This window comes from Passer domesticus, chromosome 8, assembly GCF_036417665.1.
Source record: "Passer domesticus isolate bPasDom1 chromosome 8, bPasDom1.hap1, whole genome shotgun sequence".
Classification (NCBI taxonomy): domain Eukaryota; kingdom Metazoa; phylum Chordata; class Aves; order Passeriformes; family Passeridae; genus Passer; species Passer domesticus.
In genome coordinates this window covers 813,156-834,435 of record NC_087481.1, presented here as the reverse complement: position 1 = coordinate 834,435, position 21,280 = coordinate 813,156, and the positions used below count along the sequence as shown (strand labels likewise).

At 53.8% G+C, this 21,280-nt stretch overlaps 1 protein-coding gene across 4 annotated transcripts; it reads left to right on the top strand.

The window, feature by feature from the left end:
* The first annotated feature begins 15,995 nt into the window (after positions 1 to 15,995).
* Positions 15,996 to 19,795, top strand: LOC135306061 (glutamic acid-rich protein-like). Of its 4 annotated transcripts, none has more exons than XR_010366934.1 (2): positions 15,996 to 16,443; positions 19,776 to 19,795. XR_010366934.1 is itself a non-coding variant. In XM_064429621.1 (2 exons), exons 1-2 carry the CDS (start codon positions 16,106 to 16,108, stop codon positions 17,668 to 17,670), a joined length of 729 nt encoding a protein of 242 aa, XP_064285691.1. In that variant the 5' UTR covers positions 16,014 to 16,105; the 3' UTR covers positions 17,671 to 18,092. The 4 variants fall into 4 exon arrangements, 3 of the variants coding, with proteins under 3 accessions (XP_064285691.1, XP_064285693.1, XP_064285692.1); XM_064429621.1 differs by lacking the exon at positions 19,776 to 19,795 and adding an exon at positions 17,280 to 18,092 and having other exon boundaries at positions 16,014 to 16,443; XM_064429623.1 differs by lacking the exon at positions 19,776 to 19,795 and adding an exon at positions 17,280 to 18,887 and having other exon boundaries at positions 16,103 to 16,308.
* Positions 19,796 to 21,280: the final 1,485 nt, after the last annotated feature.

Sequence of the window (21,280 nt, the reverse complement as noted above, 5' to 3'; positions counted from 1 at the left end):
TGGAGCTGGTGGATGAGCTCCCCAAGCTGCTCTCCATCATTTACTATCAGTCCTAGCTCAGCAGGGAGGTCTCAGAAGAGTGGAGGTGCCAATGTGAGCCCATCCCCAAGAAGGGCTGGAAGGAGGATCTGGGGAACTCCAGGCCTGTCAGCCTGACCTGGGTGCCTGGCAAGGTTATAGAACAGATCAGCTTGAGAGCCATCACAGGGCACCCACAGGATGGCCGAGGGATCAGAGCCAGCCAGCGTGGATTTCAATATCTGCATTGATAGTCTGCATGAGGGCATTGAGTGCACCATCAGCAAATTTGCAGATGACACCAAGCTGGGTGTGAGTGTGGATGTGATGGAGGAGAGGAGGGCTCTGCACAAGGCCCTGGACAGGCTGGATCCAGGGCCCAAATCCAACAAGGTGAGGTTTAACAAGACCAAGTGCCAGCTCCTGATCTTTGGCCACAACAACCCGTGCAGCACTACAGGCTGGGGACAGAGTGGCTGGACAGCAGCCAAGCAGAAAAGGACCTGCAGGGACTGATGGACAGCAGGCTGGACATGAGCCAGCAGTGTGTCCAGGTGGGCAAGAAGGCCAATGGCTCCTGGCCTGGATCAGGAATGGTATGGCCAGAGGAGCAGGGCAGTGATTCTTATCCTGTTCTCAGCACAGGCTGGGCAGCACCTCCAGTGTTATATCTAGTTCTGGGCCCCCAATTTATGAAGGACATGGAGGGGCTGGAGCATGTCCAGAGAAGGGCAACAAGGCTGGTAAGGGGTCTGAAGCACAAGAGCTGTTACGAACGGCTGAGGGAGCTGGGGTTGTTTATCCGGGAGAAGAGGAGGCTCAGGGAAGTCAAGTCAGTGTAAGGAGACAGTTTGGACTTGATTATCTCCAAGGTCTTTTCCAACCTTGCTGATTCTGGGATTCTCTGAAACCACCCTTGGGGCAGTTGCAGGATGAGCCCTGGGCCTCCTCTTCAGAAGCTCCAGCAGCCCAGGTACCTCAGCTTCTCCTGCCAGCCCCAAAGCCCATCCTGTCAGTCCTGCAGAGCCTCTGCAGCTCCTCCTCATTGCCCAGAACAGGGAGCCCCACAGGCAGACACAGCAGCCCAGATGTGCCCCCCTGGCCTGGGGTGCCTCTGGCAAGGGAGCAGCACCAGGCACTGCAGGAGTGTGCAGACAATTCCTGCAGCACTTGGAGGATGATCCTGCTCCCCAAGGGATGTTCCCATGGTGCCAAGTCAGGAACTGCAATGGGGAGTGGGGCCAGAGAGGAAAGGGCAAACAGGGATGGGCTGTTTGCAGGGGAGGGAACAGGGCTGGGCAACAGGAAGAAATTTGTAGAAGGAAAAGCAAAGGAAGCAAAGGTGAAGCCAAGGAAATGCTGAGGGCAGTTTGGGGATGGCTGCCAGTCAGCCATGGCTCTGAGCAACAGCGTCTGCAGTGGCACAGGAAACTCCCAGCTGATGGGAACAAACTTTCTGGCTGACTGCAGAGGCCAGGACAAAGCTGAGTGGTTTCTCTGGTGTCCCCCATACCTTGCTGTCCCCAGGGGCTGATGGCATTTGTGCTCCCTCAGGTTCATGTCCCCACAGCAGCAGCATGGGGGTGCTCCCGCCTGCTCTGTGCAATGCAAACAGGGGCTCCTGAGCCAGTGCTGCCGTGGCTGTGCCTGCAAGGATGCGGCACCTGTGTGAGCTGGGGGAGAGGCCAGGGCTGCAGAGGGGGGATGTTGTTGGCAGCTCCATGAGGACGCTCTGGGACGCTGCCCTGGGCTGTGCAGCACACTGGGGATGGATCAGCCCCTGCTCTGCTGCTCCTTCCCGTCTCCCCCAGGGCCCTTGCAGAGCCCCAGCCATGCTGTTTGCCCCCAGCCTGCCCACGGCCAGCCTGGGGCTGCTCACCCTGGGGCTTTTCTGTGCTGAGCATTGGCCTGGCCATGTTCTTGAGAGAGCCTGGGCAAGGAGCCTGGAGCCCCCAGGGCCTGGCCTGAGGCGTCAGCGCTGCCCCAGCAGTGCCCATGGCCTGTCCCTGCTGCAGCCCCGCCACTGCCACCCCCAGGACTGTGCCCGGCCCCGAGAGCACTCAGGCCCTGCAGCAACACCAGGGCCACCAGGGCAGCGGGGCAGGGCCACGGCAGCAGCACTGGCAACACCAAGTGCTGCTGCTGCTGCTGGGCACAGCTGCTGGGCCAGCACTGATCTGCCTCAGCTCTGCACACAGACATTGCTGCTGCAGCTCCAGAGATGGCAACAAAAGATGGATCTCTGCAGAAAACTTTGCTGGGAGATCCTTTAGTTCCTTTAAAACCTTTGAGACTGCAGCCCATCATTGTCACAGTCTGTGGCCACAGGGAAGGTGGAGAGAAACAAAGTCAGAAATGGCAGAAACAATCATCTAGCTTTAGGAAGAATATTTAAAAAGGAAAATGACAGGGAAATCAAAGAACCAAACCAAAAGAGCTATAAGTGATGACTTTTATGACAAGTGATTTGCAGAAATTGGCAATCAGTTTAATGCTTCCTAAGATGTGCAGTGATCAGTCTTCTCACTGCAGCCTTGAGCTCCTGGTTCCTCAGGCTGTAGACAAAGGGATTCAGGGCTGGAGGCACCACCGAATACAGAACTGACACTGCAAGACCTAGGCATGGGGAGGAAATGGAGGAGGGTTTCAGGCAGGCAAATACTGCAGTGCTGAGAAATGCATTTCTCCTGCATTTTTCCTTTACAGATTATTTCAGTCATCTCCTGAGAGGTACAGTTTTTTCTGGTGCTTTTCATGAATTGATTTTACTCTTGATTTAGATGGAGATTTTAGAATTGATTTCAGATGTAGAAGAATCTGAAGTGAGCACAGAAACAAACTCCCTCTGTCAGCCCATTTTCATCTTCTAGATCACTTTCAAGATGTCCTTGGGGGTGTTGGAATGATGATCACACAGCTCTCCACTTCTGGCTGCAGGCTCTGCAGATTCTTTCTTTGCATTCAGTCAGGCTTGCATTCCCCAGGAGTTCTTGGTAGCCCGTCATGTTTTCTTAGGGTAGAACAGTAACAATGAAAACCTTACCAATGGCACAACTGCCCAGCCCACAAGGAAAAGAGAAGAACAAGCTGTCAAGTTCTTCAAATATTTGTCCTGCTTTGCTGCAAGTGTGCTGCACACACAGTGTGGAAAACCAAGAGAAGCTGCACTTGGTGGCACACCTTGTGACAGAAGCTGCACCTCATTCTTCAGGAAAGCATACAGGACTGAGGAGAAGTTTCTGGAAAAACTGAAAGAGCTTTTAAGAAATTAACTGAAAATTGAAACAATTCAAGACATTTTTCTCGATTTATTTTTATGCTCCCCTTTTCCATCTTGCACTAGTTGTCCATCCCATTAATTCCAAACAGATCTCACCTCTAAGATCCATGAGTTGGCACGTTTTAGACATTTTAAGATACCATGACCTACACACAGTTTGGCTTCCCCTGTTTTTCTTGGAAAGCAATGTTGGAGAGATAAGTGCAGTGTTTGTGTCAGGTACAAATTCTGCATTCAGGGAACACGCTCTGAGAGTGTTCGACCCTCAGCAGGGACAATGCACAGCAGGGACCGAGGGGATTCCTGAGGCACTGTGCAGGAGTCCAGACTCTGGCTCTTGGCTGAACTCGGCAAAGTTCCCGTGTTTGGACAGGCTCAGGGGCTGCCCTCGGGTAACGTGGGGCTCGAGGCGGGGGCGAGCGGGCAACGGACAAAAGGACACGGGGACAAACGGCCCCGGAGCTTCAGTTGCAGCAGCGGCAGCAGCGGCAGCAGCAGCAGCAGCGACTGCGAGAGAAGAAACTTCAGATTCCCTTCTCCTCTCCCTCTCCCTCTCCCGCTGTCCCGTACCTCTCCCGCTCTCCCTTTCCCGGTCTCCCCTCCTCTCCCCGCCTCCCTCTCCCCGTGCCCGGCCGGGCCATGCCCCCGGCCCGCCCCCGGCCCCGGGCGGGGCTGCCCCGTGCCCGCCCCCGGCCGTCCCGCCGCCGCCTGGCCTCAGCCCGGCTCTGGCCGTGCTGGCGCTGGCGCTGCTGGGCGGGGATCAGTGCCTGGGGCTGGGGTGGTATTGCCGGCTTTTGGCTCCGCCTGGGCCGAGGCCGAGCCCGAGCCCGAGCCCGGCCCCGGCCCCGAGCCCGGCCCCGGCCCCGGCCCCGGCCCCGGCCCCGGCTCCTCCCGGGCCCCGCGGAGGACACAGGCGGCCCCGCCGCTCCCGCCGCCTCCGCTGCGGCTTGCCCGGCCCGAGCTCCGCCGCTCGGCAGCGCGGCCCCCGGCCCCGCGGCTCCCGGGTCGCGTTGCAAAGAGCGAACGCCGGGGGATGGCCGGGCCGGGGCGGGTGAGGGGCGCTCGGGGGCCGTTGCTGGCCCCGGGCCGAGCGCTGACAGCCGCGTCCCGCCCGCAGGGAAGGCACAGCAGCGCCTGAAGGAGCGGTACCGGCTGGGCTCGCTGCTGGGCCGGGGCGGATTCGGCAGCGTCTTCGCAGCAACGCGGCTCTCGGACGGCGCCCCGGTGAGCGGCGGGGCCGGCGGCGGGCGCAGGAGGAGGGGGTGGAGGAGGAGGAGCAGGGCGGAGGAGGCGGGAGGAGGATGGCACTGGGCAGGGTGGACAGCGAGCTGAGCCCTGTTCTGCACTTGCCTTGCAGGTGGCCATCAAAAGGGTGCCACGGTACTGCGTCCATCACTGGGGTGAGCTGGTGAGTGAGCGAGGTGCTGTGCTGGGCAGGGATGAGCTGAGGCCCGGCAGGGTAGGGGTGCCAGGACGCCTCGAGGGAGAGCGGGCATGGGGCCAGCGCAGGGCGCAGAGCATCCCGGGCTGGCTGAGGGCTTCCTGACCCCCAGCACGGCATCAGCCCCACTGACGGCATTGTGCTCCTCCCGCAGCCCGACGGCACCAGCGCGCCCCTGGAGATCGTGCTGCTGGACAAGGTGTCCAGTGGCTTCTCCGGCGTGGTCCAACTGCTGGAGTGGGTTGAGCTCCCCAACGACATCTTGATGGTGCTGGAGCGCCCGGAGCACTGTCAGGACCTGCACCATTTCATTCGGGCACGGGGATTCCTGTCCGAGGGGGTGGCGCGGCAGCTGTTCCGGCAGGTGCTGGAGGCCGTGCGGCACTGCACCAGCTGCGGGGTCCTGCACAGGGATATCAAGCCAGCGAACATCCTCGTTGACCTGGCCACCGGGCAAGCCAAACTGATTGATTTCGGCTGTGGCACCTACCTGCAAGAGACAGCCTACATTCGCTTTGCAGGTGAGCCTACACAGGGCTGTGCTCCTGGTTCTGGTATCTCATGGCCCAGCATCTCAGGGCCCAAGCTGGGTGTGGCAGCGGGGATTCTCCCTTTTGCTGCCCTTCATGGCCCTGAGATTTCAGCTGAGTTGGGTTTGAGCAGGGCTGGGTGGGGAGCCAGCTTCCAGTCCTGCTGGCAGCCTTTGCCCACCACTCTGCCCAGGATTGGGGCTGGGGCAGCCAGCCCAACAAAAACACCCGTAGGTGAGGGTAGCAGAGATGGGGGGGCCTGGAACCTGTGCCCCAGCCAGTTTGGTGTGCAGGTGAGAAGGGCTTAGGCTCCTCCACTCACCTGGTTTGTTCTGGGTTTGTTTTTTGGGGCAATGCAGGCAGGGAGGATGAAGGCATGGTTTTCCCTCAGCACTAAGTGTGTTTCTGTCATGGTTGAGCCTTGCCAGGGCTTCTGCTGCCCTCTTCCAACACCGATGGCTTCTTTTCCAACCCCATGTGTTGGAAAGAGGGGCAGTGGGTCAACCTGCATACCACTGGGGCAGCCCCTGCACGCCCAGGGATGCTGGGGCCAGCCTCTGGGAGCAGCAGCATCCCCCTGATGAACTCCATCTGTATTCCATAGGAACACCATCATACAGCCCCCCAGAATGGACCCATTTTGGCTGGTACTATGGCAAGCCAGCTACCATCTGGTCCCTGGGTATCGTGCTGCACCAGATGGTCTGCGGGGAGCACCCTTTCAGGAGGGACCAGAACATCAGCTGGGACCATCAGCTCTCGCTGCCACAACGGCTTTCTTCAGGTGGATCCTCATCTCTGGGCATGGGTGCAATACCAGTGCTGGGAGACAGCAGCGGGCTCGGGAGCATCCCACTCTGGCAGCTGCTGAGGAGGTGGCACATGTCCTGCTCTCCTGCTCGCCTTCAAAACAGGGAACTGATGGGAAAGTTTAGGCCCAGCTCTGAGCACATCCAGCATGGAGTGGGCAGGGAATGGTTGGGCAAAGCCAACAGGAGCCTTCTCCAACTGACCAGCGGTTTCTGGTTTCTCTGCCCAGAATGCCAAGATCTGATCAGGCGGTGTTTATCCATGCTGGACTGGGACAGACCCTCATTAGAAGAGGTGTTCTGTCATCCTTGGATGAAGGATATTCATCTGCCATAGAAGAAGGGAGAGAGCCACAGGCACACTGTGCTGCAGGGCCCCGGTAAGTTACAGCTGCACACATGCCTTGGCAATGAGAAGCAAAGGAACCCCAGACTTTTTTGTCCTGCCTGTGTCACTGCCCAGGGCTCATCAGATGGGAGCACACAGCCCTTGTGCTGGAGCTGAGCTGCTCTGCCCAGCACTGGTGGCCACCATCCAAGCTGGTTTTGCTTGTCCTGGTTCCCTGACAGCTGGGGCCCTGGACAGAACCCTGACAGCCTGGTCGGAGCCCAGGGAAGTAGAAGGAGCCCCCAGAGAAGCTGTACCAGGTGGGGCTGCTGCTGCAGGAGACAGCGAGGATCACATCAAGGATGACAGCCTCTTCCTGGACCTGGCCACTGGTAAGCTTAAGATGATGGACTTCAATTCTGGCACCTTCTTCAAAGCCTGGCTGCACAGCAAATTTACAGATGAGTCCACATGCAGGGGGATGCTCCCAGATTTGGGCATTGCACAGCCTGGCCTCAACCCAAAAGTTCCCACCCCACTCATTGCTGGGATGGATGCAACTAATTCTTCAGTCAGCTGCCCAGCTGCTTTTGGCAGGGCTGGGGGCATGGGCTGGGGTGGGTACGAAATGGGAGTGGGCTCCTGGCCCTGCCAACAGCCCCCAGCACCCACCGTGCCCCAGGCTGGGGCTGGGGCTGGGGCAGCCAGCCCAACACAAACAAACCCCTGTGGTGGGAGCAGAGGTGGGACTCCAGAACCTGTGCAGGGGCTGCTTTGCTGTGCAGGCAAGGAAGGGCATGGGCTGCTCCACTGCCCTTGTTTGCTTGGGGATCATGGTTATTGTGGGGAACAGTGCAGGGGGAAGGGAGGAAGCCTGGGCTTTGCTCACACATGGCTGGGTTTTTCCCTGGCATGCCTTGGGCCTTCCTCAATCCCCTCACAGAGATATGATTTTTACCTTTGTTCTTTTTTTCCCTTTTTGTCTGTAATCTATTTTCAACAATTTGTTGTTTGTTTTTCTAGAGGAAGCATTCTGGTTGGTCCAGTCTGGATCGGGAAGTTCTTGAGAGCAGCTGCGGCGTGGATGGGCCGTGCCCTTGGAGCAGGCTGAGGACATCGTTTGGGACCAGCTTTTCTTCCAGCCATGGATGGCATGAGGTGGGTCCCCGTCTGCTTGGCAGGGTGGGATCAGAGCTTTTGGGAGATGGCAGCGAGCACAGGAGCATCCTGCTCTGGGCAGCTGCTGAGCAGGTGGATGTGCCAAGGCTGGCTGCAGGCTGGGCACATGTCCTGCCCTCCTGCCCTGCTCCCAAAGGCAGCACTGATGGGCAGCTCTGGGCACAGCTCTGGGCACAGCCAGCATGGCCTGGGCACCATGGGCAGCTGGGACAAGGGGACAGGAGCCTTCAGCTGACGGGCAGTTTCTGCTTTCTCTCCTTGCAGCCGGGCTCTGCGGATGCTGAGGCTGCTCTGGGCTCTGCCAGGGCTCTGCTGGAGCTCAGCACCGGGCTGGAATCAGCCAAAGAAGAAATGGTGTCACCTGCAGCACAGACTTGCTTGAGCATTTTGGCAACACAGCTCAAGTTTGCAGAGTGTACACCTCCAAGGGAAAACATGACACCTCCCAAAAATTAAACTTGTTCAATACCTTCTGAAATCAAATCAATCTGGGAGGACTCCAAATGACATTTTTCAGCTTGCTCAAGCTGTAGCTCAGCCCTTCTCTGAACAGTTCTCTCCCCCACCTGCCTTTTACTTCTCAACTGCTCCCTTTTTTCCCCCCCAGTGAATTCCCAGCCCATTGCTGTCTCCATCACTCTGTTGCCTATCTTGATGCCTCTGACCACAAGGAAGGCCGAGCCCCAGGTTTAGGGACTCATGCTGTCACTGGCTGAGGAGCAGCAATGTCTCAGAGGTCTAGTGGCATTTTAGTATCATTCAGAGCCACTCTCCAGCCCTCAGCTCTCCTCACTGCTGAGTTCCCACTCCCTTTTCCTTGTCCTTGCAGCTGGATGAGCTCTGTGAATCCCCTTGAGCCTCCCCACTCTTCCCAGCCAATGCACCCACCTCAGTGAGGCTGAAGCTGAAGCTTCTCTGTCTCCTCTGGCACTCCAGTCCCCTGTGTGGGGAGCCCCAGCCCCAGAGCACAGCACACAGCAGTGCAGTCCGGGCTGGAGCAGCTGCCCTGCAGCCCTGGCTTGGCTGTTTGTGGCAGCTGAATGCTCCCTGTTTCCAGCTGTCCCTGCAGGATGGCCCCAGGGCAGAGCCCAGCCGGGCTCCCACTGCAGCCCCTGGAGCTTGGGGCAGACAGTGCTCCCAGAGCTGAGGTTCATGGGGAGCACCCGGAGCTGTGCCTCGCACTCAGTGCTGGCAAGTGGTGTGTTCTCATCTCCTGCAGCCTGAGGGGAAAACAACCTGTGCTGCCAGGCCAGCACTGCCCCTCTGGGCAGGGAGAAGGCTGAATGGCTTTCCCATTCCAGAGGATCCTGCACTGAGCCTTGGCAGGGCCTGGCAGGGCTGGAGCCGGGTCTGGCCTGCTGTCCAGGACTCGCTGCCCACCAACCACCCCCACCCACCACGCTCCATCCTCTAGAGACAGAAGGGTCTGTGTGTGCCAGGGGCTCTTGGATGTCTCTGTATCCATGGACAGAAGGGTCTGTGTGTGCCAGGGCTCTTGGATGTCTCTGTACCCAGGGACAGAAGGGTCTGTGTGTGCCGGAGTTTCCATAACGTCTCTGTACCCATGGGTATGGGATGAACACGGACAGTGAAAGTGTCTATCACGTTGCTTGCACACTCCTTCCTTTGTACACAAGACAAATCCATGCACACCCCCACATATTGGTATATTAATAGGATAGGGATGGATAGAGATTTCCCACAGAGCTCTAACTTTGGCATAACTCGCCATTTAGCCAGAGACCAGGGGATTTTTTACCCAGCTCTGTGTGAGAAGGTGTCCAAGAGCTGAAGGAGCAGCATTCAGAAGCAGTTTCAGGATTTCTAGGCAGGAAGTGGAGCTCACAACCATCCATATAACTCACCATATTCATTGGGATGGGCTGCTGCTTCTCTAGGAATATGGCCCAATGCAGACATGAGACTTGGAAAAATCCCAGCTCTCTGTGGGTTTGTGCAAAAGGGGGAGCAGCACAAACACTTTGTGCCTGCCTGGGGGCACAAGGTCCAAGGAGCTTTGGTGGCAGAGGGTGACCTGGGCTGGTGGCAGGCGAAGTTCCATTCCATGACATCTCAGAGTGGCACAGGACAAAGGTCCAAGTACCCCCAAGCCCACTGATGAAGTCCTTGGAGTGCTGCACATCCTCTATGAAAAGCTGCTGTCACACAATCCACTGGGATTTATAACTTTCATTTGCAACACTTTAGATCCAAATTCCAAACTGCAATATTTTTACACTCAAGACACAGTCATCCACAATCCATCTTTCAATTTCCTATTGATTCAACCACAATTTAAAATAACTTAATATTGCAAACAAAACCCAGAATCTTTTAAAAAAGTGATGCTGAGGTCAGTAATATGGATCCATGCCATCAGAACCTTTACAAAGTAACTGAGTTCTCTTTTTAAAAAGATCAGTTACCTCTTAATCTAAAGTTAGAGAAGATTTTCACTACACATTTGTTTTTTGTTTTTATCTTTCATATTTTTCTTTTTTCCTTTTTTTTTTAACAGAGAACTTGTAATAAAAAAGGAATGTACAGCAAAATGAGAAACATTTCTGATAAACAATGAAAATGTCGGCTCCTCCTCTGTTTACTTTTCTCTGGGTACCCTGAAGAAAAAAAGCTAGCAAGTATGAGCAGAGGTGTGAAGTGTTTCATTTGGACTGTGCTGGAGTTCAGCACTGCTGACATCCTGATCCAGTCAAGAGCTGCAGAATTCTTTTGCCCATCTTGAACTCTGTGTTTGCAGGCACAGCACCTGCAGTGCTGACGCACCAATGCACATGAATAACTCTGGTATTCCCTCTCAGAATTCGGGCTCTGCCCCAGCACGAGGTGCTGCAGCCCTTTGCTCCTGGTTCCCGTGTGGAGCAGCTCCCTTCCTGCTGGCTGAGCTGCTCAGGCAGAGCCCGGCAGCTCCTGGCCCTGCAGGGCTGAGGCTTTTCCCCACTGCTGGGCACAGACTGATGGAGCAGCACTGCTGAACACGGGGACACCCAGAGGCACCAGGAGCAGCTGCCTTTGGCCACCTGAGACTCCAAGGCCCAAACTCTGAGCAGCCAGGGCTGGAAGAGACTCGCAGGCTCCCTGGTGGCTGTGCTGCCCCACTTGTGCCCGGCCCAGCTTTGCTTGGGGCAGAGGGAGAACAAGGGGCAGCTCCCTCCCAGCCCAGCCCAGGGACCCCTCCAGCCCCGGGGCTTGGGGCACTGTCAGCACCTGCTGCTCCAGCCACCGCTCCTGCTGGCCCTGACAGCAACACCCAAAGTGGGGCTGATCCCGAGGGAGCAGCAGCAGGGCCTGGATCTGATCCCTGACTCTGGGGCCAGGCTGAACAAATGACCCCACAGCAGCAGCAGTAGCAGCAGCACATGGAGCTGACTTTCAGCACAGCCCCTGCCACTCTTCCCTCCTGTGTGCAGCGGTGTCACAGCAGCCTGAGGCACCTGGGAGCCCCCAGTGCCAGCAGGGACTTGAGATGGCAGCCCTGGGCTCCTGGAGGTTGTGCAAGGAACAGAGCTGGGGACTCCCTGTCCATGGGGAGCTTCCAGATGGAAGAGGCTGCTGTGTCCAGGCAGCTCCAAGGCCACAGCAAGGAGAATCTCAACCACTGGATCTGTGCCAGTCCCACAGTCCTGGGCAGCAGCCACTGAGCCCTGGGGGAAGAGAGGGCACAGCAAGAGGGACAAAAGCAGGCAAGGTCAGAGACTGGAGAGAGCCAGACCTGGGAGCAGGAACAGGTGCTCCTTTGCACTCTTGGAGAAAGCTCTTGGCTGGTTCCAAGCACTGAAAGGCATGAAGGACAGAGAGGAGGCCACAGCAAACAATGCTCCTGTTTCCACACCCTCCCCTCTCTGTGTCCCAGAAGGAATTGGATGGACTGTGTTCTTCTCTCCAAGTCGTCTCATTCAGCATGAGCAGCTTAGCACCAGCAGCTGAAGGAGCTGAAGCCTCAGGCCACAAGAGCTGAGCAAGAGGAGACTTTCTGAGCAAATGAGTGCTGCTCAAATGGACCTAGCTGAGTGCAGCAGACAGAATCCTGGAATCACAGCATCCTTTCTGTTGGAAAAGACCTCTGAGCTCATCCAGTCCAGCCGCTCACCCAGCAGTGTCAAGCCCAGCACTAAACCACGTCCCTGAAGTGCCAAGGCCTGGACAACAGCCCTGAGTGAGGCCTGAACAGCAGGCCTTGAATGAAAGGTGGCCTCTGGATGAACCTTCCAACCAAAGGTTATCTTTGCATCTGCTCACTGATGAAATATGCATGGTCATTAGCACTGTGATAGATGTAGCCACTCATTAGTGACACATGTATTGACCTTTCTGTATTTAGAAGCCAGACAAGGCCATGAAATCTGACATCTGGCCTTGTTTGGGGCTGAAGGATCAAAGTCAGCTCCCTTGGTTCCTCCTTGAGCCCTGGCCAGGCTTTGGGAGGAACCCAAGAGGAGGATGAAACCAGATGTTCCTGCACTAGAAGTGCTGTCAGTTTGTTCATTCAGCACTGTCAGAGCTGGGCCCTCTCACAGCGAGGTTGGAGCCTCACCTGTGGCTGGAGGCACCTGCAGGAATTCCCAGTGTCCAGGAGTGGGTCTGCAGCCCTTGGCTGGGACAGCTTCCCCCAGCTGCTGTGAGGATCTGGGGGATGGTGAAGTCTGAGGGTAACTGGTGCTGGATCTTTCTTAATCACTGCTGCAATCCTTGGTGGTGATGATTGGTTGCATTGCTGAGCTGCTCCTTTTGTGATCCTTTGCTGCTTTGAGCTGCAGTAAATGACACTGATTCCTTCCGTTGGAGTCTGTGCCTTTGGTGCTGACCCTGCCCACTGGTGAAACAAAACTGGCAGAGTCTGGCCAGATCACAGCAAAATGTCACTTGTTAAATGTAAATGTGAGGGATCAGTGCCATCAGAAATTCCCAGATGGGAAGCCCTTCCCTGGAGTTGGCTGGCCTGGAGTGGGCTGAGGTCGGGGCACCGTGTGAGCAGTGGGGCAGTTGGTTAAAGGAGGATGAACCCCTGGATGTCTTAAAATGCATCCAAAAATTGCATATGGGAAAGGAAAAGAACTTGTGGGCTTGGGCAGATGAGGATGGATTTTGTTAAAAGCACATTGGAAACAGCACCAACAAAAGGAAAATTGTTGTTGGAATACTCCCACATAGAACAACAGCAGAAGATTTTAATCTTGAGCTCAGATCCATTTGTGCAAGTGATACTAGTAACACTAATAGTAATACTAATATTAATACTAATACTAGTAATAAATATAACACAAAAATTTATATTTATATCTGCATAATTAAAAATGGATACTGTGAAATAAGGCTGACACTCGTAATATGTCCGCTTTGGTTGCTCACTGTAACACTAAATACCCTACATAAAAGGACTAGCCAAGACCCAGCTGTCAGTGCTAAACTTTGCGAGATAAAGGAGGAAGGGATGAATTTGGCTATTTTTATAGGATTTGCTGATACTGTGATGGGGAATCCTTTGTCTGTTAGTGTGAAAAATACAATTATTAAGTCTGCTGGGTTTTTCATATCCCAGACAATCCACAAGCTGCAGGATTGGTTGAATGGGTGTAGGGGTTATTAAAAGAGCAGTTGACAAAATGAGGAGATGGGAACCTGTCCCCATGGAGAACCCATCCTCCATATGTGCTCCATGCCCTTAACAGTGGCCCACCGGGGAAATGGAAACCCCCTGGCTGTGCACGGCTGCACCCAATTTGCAACTACAACCATGGACAGTGAGGCTTGGACTGCCTGGGAGATTGTTGTGGGTGTGATGGCCCCTGGCAGGGCCAGCCCAGAGGCTGCAGGGCTGGACCTTCATGCCTTGGAATTAATTAGCATAAATCAGAAGCAAATGAGAGTTATAAATACCAAAACAGTAATTCAGATTCATCCAGGACACTTTGGTTTGATAACTGCTCACTGGAGCTTGGCCTTGAAAAGTGTTCATGTGATGGGAGGAGGAACTAATGCAGATTTATCAAGGAAAAATTAAAGGAATTGTGTTAAAAATAGTGAACAAAATTGGATTATTCAACTACAGAATAGCACTATTACTGATATTGTCAGTTTTTAAAACAATTGGAAAAAAGGACATCCACCTCAAATCACTGCTGTTAGTAAAGATAAAGGGTTTGGAGGCAGCAGTCCTAATTATGGAGCCAGAGTGTAGCTCCAGAGGCCAAAAGGCCCTCCTGAGGCAGCTGAAGGAACAGCTCTGGGGAAAGACAGCACTGTTTGAATCCTGAAACCTGGGCACGAACAATGGGAATATGTCCCTGCATCCAAGTGTTCTGTGTGAGAACAAGGAAATATTACAGGAGATTGTTTTAGGCACCCTGCCAGACCAAATCTCCTTGTTTGCCTCAATGGCCCCTTTGGAAAATGCTCTGATCCACAGGGCTCCCTGTGAAGGCTGCTGTGACACTGAGGGACTTGCACAGAAATTCCATCCAGGAGCCTGGGTCCCCCTCATGGACTGGGACCCGGCCCCCTTCCAGCCAAAGGGGAAAGGGCCCCACCAAGCCTTGTTAGCCACAGACAACATGGTAAAGCTGAACAGCAAAGGACCTTGGAGGCATTATTCTGGAATTAACACAGTGCCAGCTCCATGAACGACAGAATTATTGTTCCTAACCCAAATGAGACTGAGGAAAAAGAATGAGTAACCTTGTCACTGAAGTACTGCTGATGTCTGTAAGCTGTGTCTTGAGAGTCAGCCAGAATCTTTGTTTGCCACAAACACCTTTAGAGTTTCACCAAGGATTAGTCATTAAATTCTTATGAGAATGTAAAGATCAAAGTAGCCAAAATACTCAATGTAACTAATTTCTGGAAATGTTCTCAACTGATGTTGGGAGGAATGGGGTTCCTTTGGAGGGCCCAGGGAGGAGCCCTGGATCCATCAGCAGCCCACAGTGGGAAATAGGAAATCAGACCTTTGGTACCAGGAATGGGAGCTGCTGGGTCTGTGGAGACTGCCCATAAACAGCTTCCTAAAGGATGGTTTGAGTCCTGTTTCCAGGCAATGCTGATGCCTCCCTTGAGAGTCCTTCAGCAACAATCACAAGGAAGAGTTGGGGCCAAGAGAACATTTTCCACCCAAGGAGTGTCTTTGTTCTCAGAAAACCAGATTCTGGCTCCCCCTGTGCCTCATGTGTGCTGCCCTGTCCTGTGGACATTACAGTAAAGATATAAATTGATTATTAGAAAAAATAGCAAATGATCCTGTTAAAATATCCAATAGTACATCCCAGGAGCTCCAACAAACACAAATGGGGCTCTACAGAATCACACAGCCTGGGATTATCTGCTTGCTGGCCAGGGAGGAACCTGGGCTCTCATGGGACAGGAATGTTGCAGTGCTATCTGATGGGTTTGAGAACCAACAGTCAGGAATCACCTTGACAGAAAAGGCAGTAGAAGAGTGGCAACAAGAAGAAAATGATTTTTGGTGGCCTTGGCTTCATGACTGCCAAAGTGGAGGCTGCTGTGTAATGAATTTGTGGCAGTCACTGTCATCATTGCAGTGTGAGCACTTGGTGTGTTATGATTTCATGTTAGAGTTGTTGTGACACTGTGCTGGAAATGGAGTACTGAGACTTCTCTAAAAAGACACAGTCTCAAGAAAAAAGGGGCATTTGACAAAACAACAGAGAATAGCAACTAATTAGGGCTGTTTTAAATGGAATGCGAATTATAGCTCTGAGTAATGAACTTGAACAGCACTTAATTGAAGAACAAGAGGCAATGACTTTATGCCTAATATCTAAATCTAAACTGTGTTATAAAGGTTATAGTTCATCTGCAGGTTAAAGGACCCAATTGAAGTCCTGAGTCCTCAGCACCAGGCCCTGACTGAGGCCTGAACAGCAGGCCCTGGGCCAAAGCTGACCTCTTGATAAACCTTTCAACCAAAGGTTATATTTGTACCTGCTCATTAATGAATCATTTTTAGCAGTATGATCTCTGTATCTATTCATTGGTGAAATGTGGATTTATCTTAGTGTACTTAAAAATCAGACAAGGCCCCATCTGGCCTTGTTTGGGGCTGAATGGTCAAAGTCAGCTCCCTTGGTTCGTCCTGGGCCCCTGGCCAGGCTTTGGGAGGAACCCAAGAGGAGGATGAAACCAGATGTTCCTGCACTAGAAGTGCTGTCAGTGTGTTCATTCAGCACTGTCAGAGCTGGGCCCTCTCCCAGCGGGGTTGGAGCCTCACGTGTGGCCGGAGGCACCTGCAGGAATTCCCAGTGTCCAGGAGTGGGTCTGCAGCCCTTGGCTGTGACAGCTTCCCCCAGCTGCTGTGTGGATCTGGGGGATGGTAAAGGCTGAGGGTAACAGGTGCTGCATCTTTCTTAATCTCTGCTGCAATCTTTGGTGCTGATGATTGGCTGCATTGCTGAGCTGCTCCTTTTGTAATTATTTTCTAATAATTATGTGTTTTACTTTTGTAATTTATATTACAAATATATACATATAATATACATATAATATACAATGGCTCATTGGTTCCACAGTGTCACAACGGGCTCTGCATTTTGCCAGGCCCCAAAGTGTCACAGTGGTCTCCATGGTCCCACGAGGCCACACAGTGTCACCGTGGTCTCCACAGGAAGGACACTACAGAGCTCAGATGTTTCAGGGGCTGATGAGCTGCAGCCCCCAGAGGCCAAAGCCAGACAGACCTGTCTGTCCTGCAGGTTGGTCTGGGAACAACCCATGGATATTCAAAATTTTGAATGTGAAATCCCAGTTTCAGCCCTTTGTTCCTGGAGGACAAGACCAGTTCTTTTCCATAGAAGTGAAAGCACAGAGCCCCTGTGTTTGGAAGGCAGGTGAGAGCTAGCCATCAGGAGGCCAAGGCCAGCCAAACCTTTCTGTAATGGCAGCTTTGTGTAGGAGCAATCTTTGGATATAGCACTTTTTGAGGTGGAATCCCAATTTCAGCCATGGGTGCCTGGAGAAGGATGGTTCTTTTCCACAGGAAGGAAACCACGGAGCCCCAGTGTTTCAGGGCAGAATAGAGGCAACCACCAGAGGCCAAGACCAGTCAGACCTGTCTGTCCTGGCAGCTTTTGACTGGAAGAAACCCTTGCATATAGGGACCTTTGGAAGAAAAGTACCAATTTTGGCCATGGGTGCCTGCGCAGGAGGGACGGTTATTTTCCATAGAAGGAAGGCCCAGAGCCCCAGTGTTTGAAGGCAGATGGGAGCCAGCTGTCAGGAAGACAAGGTCAGCCAGACTCATTGGTTATGGCAGCTTTGGTCTGGCTGCAATCCCTGAATATTGGGAATTTTGGATAGGGAATCCCATTTTAGCTATGGATGCTTGAATGAGAAGGGCAGTTCTTTTCCATTTGAAGGAAAGCCCAGAGCCTCAGGGTTACAGGGCTACATGAGAAGAGACCTTCGACATGCCAAGGGCAGTTGGACCAGTCAGGCCAAGCCAAGCAGACCTGTTCCCTGTTACCTTGGATTCATGGGGCCCCACAGTGTCACAATGGTGCTGACCTATTGGATCCTTGGTTCCATGAGGCCCAGATGTGTCACACTGGCCTCTTGTTTCCATGGGGCTCCAGAGTGTTACAATGGTCCCTTGCTTCCATGAGGCCTTGCGGTGTCACAGGGGTCTCCTTGGTGCTGCAGTATCACAATGGACCCTTGGTTCCAGGAGGACGAGGAGGAGAAGAATGAGGAGGAGGAGGAGGAGAAGGACAAGGAGGAGGAGTGGGACAAGGATGAGGAATACAAGGAGGAGGATGAGGAAAAAGAGGAGGACAAGTAGGAGGACGAGGAGAAGGAAGGTGGACGAGGAAGATGAGGAGGGGGATGAGGACAAGGACCAGGAGGAGGACAAGGAGGAAGATGAGGAAGGGGAGGATGAGCAGGAGGACAAGGAGGATGAGGAGGAGGAGACTGATGAAGAGGAGGAGGAGCAATACAAGGAGGAGGAAGAGGAGGATGAGGACGAAGATGAAGCTGAGGAGGAAGACGAGGAAGAGGACAAGGTGGAGGATGAGGATGATGATGATGAGGAGGGGGAGGGGCACAATAATGAGTAGAAAGATGATGACTAGGATGAGGAGGAGGAAAAGGAGGATGAGAAGGGGAATGAGGAAAAGGCGGATGAGCAGAATGACGAAGCTGAGGAGGAGGATGAGGAGGAGGAGCAGGACAAGAAAGAGCAGGATGAGGAGGATGAGGAGGATGAGGAGGATGAGGAGGATGAGGAGGAGAAGAAGTAAAAGGAGGACGAGAGGAGGAAGCGGACAAGAAGTAAAAGGAGGACGAGAAGGAGAATGAGGATGAAGAGTGGGAGGAGGGGGAGGAGGTGGAAAACAAGGATGAGGAGGAGGTGGACGAGGAGGAAGAAAATGAGGAGGAGGAAGAGGAAAGATGATGGGCAGGAGAAGAACAAGGACGAGGATGAAATGGAGCATAAGGATGAGAAGGAGGATGAGAAGGAGCACGAGGACGAGGAGGAGGAGGACGAGGACAAAGAGGAGGACAACGAAAAGGATGAGGTGGAGTATGAGGAGGAGGAGGAGAAGGAAGAGGAGGACGAGGACGAAAAGGAGGAAGAGGAGGAGGACGAGGACAAGGAGGAAGTTGAGGACAAGGAGGAGGAGCAGGAGGAGGACAGTGATGAGGAGGAAGATAAGGACAAAGACGAGGAGGAGGAAGAGGAGGGCAAGGAGGAGGATGAGGAGGAAGAAGACGAGCAGAAGGAAGAGGATAAGGAGGATGAGGATGAGGACGAGAAGGAGGACAAGAAGGAGGAGGACTTGGAGGGCAAGGATGAGGATGAGGAGGAAGATGGGGAAGACAAAGAGGGGGAGGAGGACGAGGATGAGGAGGAGCATGAGGACGAGAAGAATGACAAAGAGGAGGAGGATAAAGAGGAGGAGGAGGAGGAGGATGACGAGGAGGAGGAGGATGAGTAGGAGGAGGACTAAGAGGAGAAGGATGAGGAGGTGGGGGAGGTCAAGGATGAGATGTAGGATGAGGACAAGGATGAGGAGGTGGACGAGGACGACAAGGATGGACAGGAGGATGAGGACGACAAAGAGAAGGAGAAGGAGCAGGAGGAGGACTATGAGGACAAGGAGGACACGGACGAAGAGAAGGATGAGATGGAGGATGCGGTGGAGGATGAGGAAGAAGACAAAGATGAGGACGAGGAGGATGAGGATGATGAAGAGGAGGACAAGCAGGAGGCGGAGGAGGAGGACGAGAAGGAGGAAGAAAAAGAGGAGAAAAACGACGAGGAGGAGGATGAGGAGGAGGATGAGAAAGAGGATGAGTAGGAGGAGGAGGATGTGGAGAAGGATGAGAATGAGGAGGAGGAGGAGGAGGAGGACAAAGACGAGGAGGTTGACGACGAGGAGGTTGACAACGAGGAGGACGGAAAGGAGGTCAAGGGGGAGGAGGAGGAGTACGAAGATGAGGAGGGGGAGGAGAAAGAGGACGAGGACAAGGAGTAATAGGAGGAAGGGGAGAATTAGGAGGATGAGCAGGACGAGGGGGATGATGAGGAACAAAAGGATGACAAGGTGTAGGATGAGGAGGAGGAGAAGGATGAGGAGGAGAGGACAAGGAGGAGGAGGAGGAGGACAAGTAGGCAGACAAAAAGGACAAGGACCACAACAAAGAGAATCTTGAGGAGGAGGAGGAGGATGAGGTGGAGGAGGAAAATGAGGAGGAAAAGGAGAAAGAGGAGGAAGTCGAGGAGGAGGAGGAGAAAGGTGACGACGACAACGAGGAACACAAGGACGAGGAGAAGGAAAAGGTGGAGGATGCAGGAAAGGAGGAGAATGTGGAGAAGGAGGAGGACAAGGATGACGATGAAGATGAGGTTGAGGAAGACAAGGACGAAGAGAAGGACAAGGTGGAGGAGGAGGAGGAGGAGGATGACAAGGAGGTGGATGAGGAGGAGCACGAAGACGAGGACGAGGACGAGGAGGCGAATGAGTAGGACGAAGAGGAGGATGAGATGGAGGAGGAGGAGGAGGAAAAGGAAGAGGAGGAGGAAGATGAGGAGGAGAAGGACAAGTAAGATGAGGAAGAGGTGGAGGAAAAGGAGGGCGAGGATGAGGATGAGGATGAGGACGAGGAATACAAGGAGGATGAGGAGGACTAGCACGAGGACGAGGAGGAGGATGAGGAGGAGGACAAGGATGAGGAGGATGAGGTCAACAAGGAGGAGGAGGACGAGGATGAGGAGAATGATGAGGAAAACAATGAGGAGGAGGTCAAAGCGGAGGAGGAGGACAAGGAGGAGGATGTGGAGGAGGAGGGGGATAAAGAGGAAGACGAGTAGGAGGATGATGAGGACAAAGATGAGGAGGAGGAGGAGGAGGACAAGGAGGATGAAGAGGAGGAGGAGGAGGACGAGGATGAAGAGGAAGACCAGGATGAGGGCAAGCAGGACGATGAGGAGGAAGATGACAAGGATGAGGAGGATGAGGAAGAGGATGATGAGGAGGGCAGGGAGGAAGATGACTATGAGGATGAGGAAGAGAACGGGGACTAGGAGGAGGATAAGCAAGATGAGTAGAGGATGAGGAGTAGGAGGCGGAGGAGGAAAAGGAGGATGAGGATGAGGATGAGTATGAGGAGGACGAACAAGATAGCGAGGAGTACGGGGATGAGGATGAGGAGGAGAACGAAAATGAGGAGGAGGTGGACATGGACGAGGAGGATAAGGAGAAGAAAGAGGATGAGGAGGATAAAGATTGGTGGAGGAGGATGAGGACGAAGAGGAGGTGTATGAGGAGGACGAGGAGGACGACGAGGAGGAGGAGAGGTGAAGGAAGAGAAAGACAAGAATAAGGACGAGGATGAGGACTAGGAGGAGGATGAGGAGGATGAGAATGAGAGGACAAGGAGGAAGAGGAGGAGGAGGAAGAAAAGGAAGGTGAGGAGGAAGAGGATCAGGATGACGAGGACTAGGATGAGGACGCGGAGGAGGATGAGGATGAGGAGGATGAGGAGGAAATGGAGGAGGACAAGCAGGAGGACAAAGGGGAGGAGGATGAGGAGAAAGAGAAAGAGGAGGTGGAGGAGGATGATGTGGCGGACGGCGAGGAAATGGACGAGAAGGAAGACGAGGAGGAGGAGATGGGGATGAGAATGAGAGGACAAAGAGGATGAGGAGGAGTTGGAAGACAAGGAGGATGAGGAGGAGGAGGAAGACAAGGAGGATGGCGAGCAGAATGAGGTGGTCAAGGATGAGGACGAGGCCAAGGACGATGAACATGAGGAGGAGGAGGACAAGGATAATGCGGAGGACGAGGAGGAAGACAAGGAGGAGAAGGAGGAGGAGGACGAGGAGGAGGAGGAGGATGAGGACCAGAAGGAGGAGTATGTGGAGTACCAGAAGGGTGAGGACGAGGAGGAGGGGTTAGGAAAATAGCAAGGAGGAGGAGGACAAGGAGGAAGAGGACGACAAGGTGGAGGAAGAGGAGGATGAGGATCAGAAGAAGGACAAGGATGAGGATGAGGAGGATGAGGAAGAGGACGATGTGGAGGGCAGGGACGGGTAGAAGTATGAGGATGAGGACAAGGATGAGGACTAGGAAGAGGACAAGTAATATGCGAAGTAGAGTATGAGGAGTAAGAGGAGGAAAAGAAAGAGGAGGATGAGAATGAGGATGAGGATGAGGACAACGA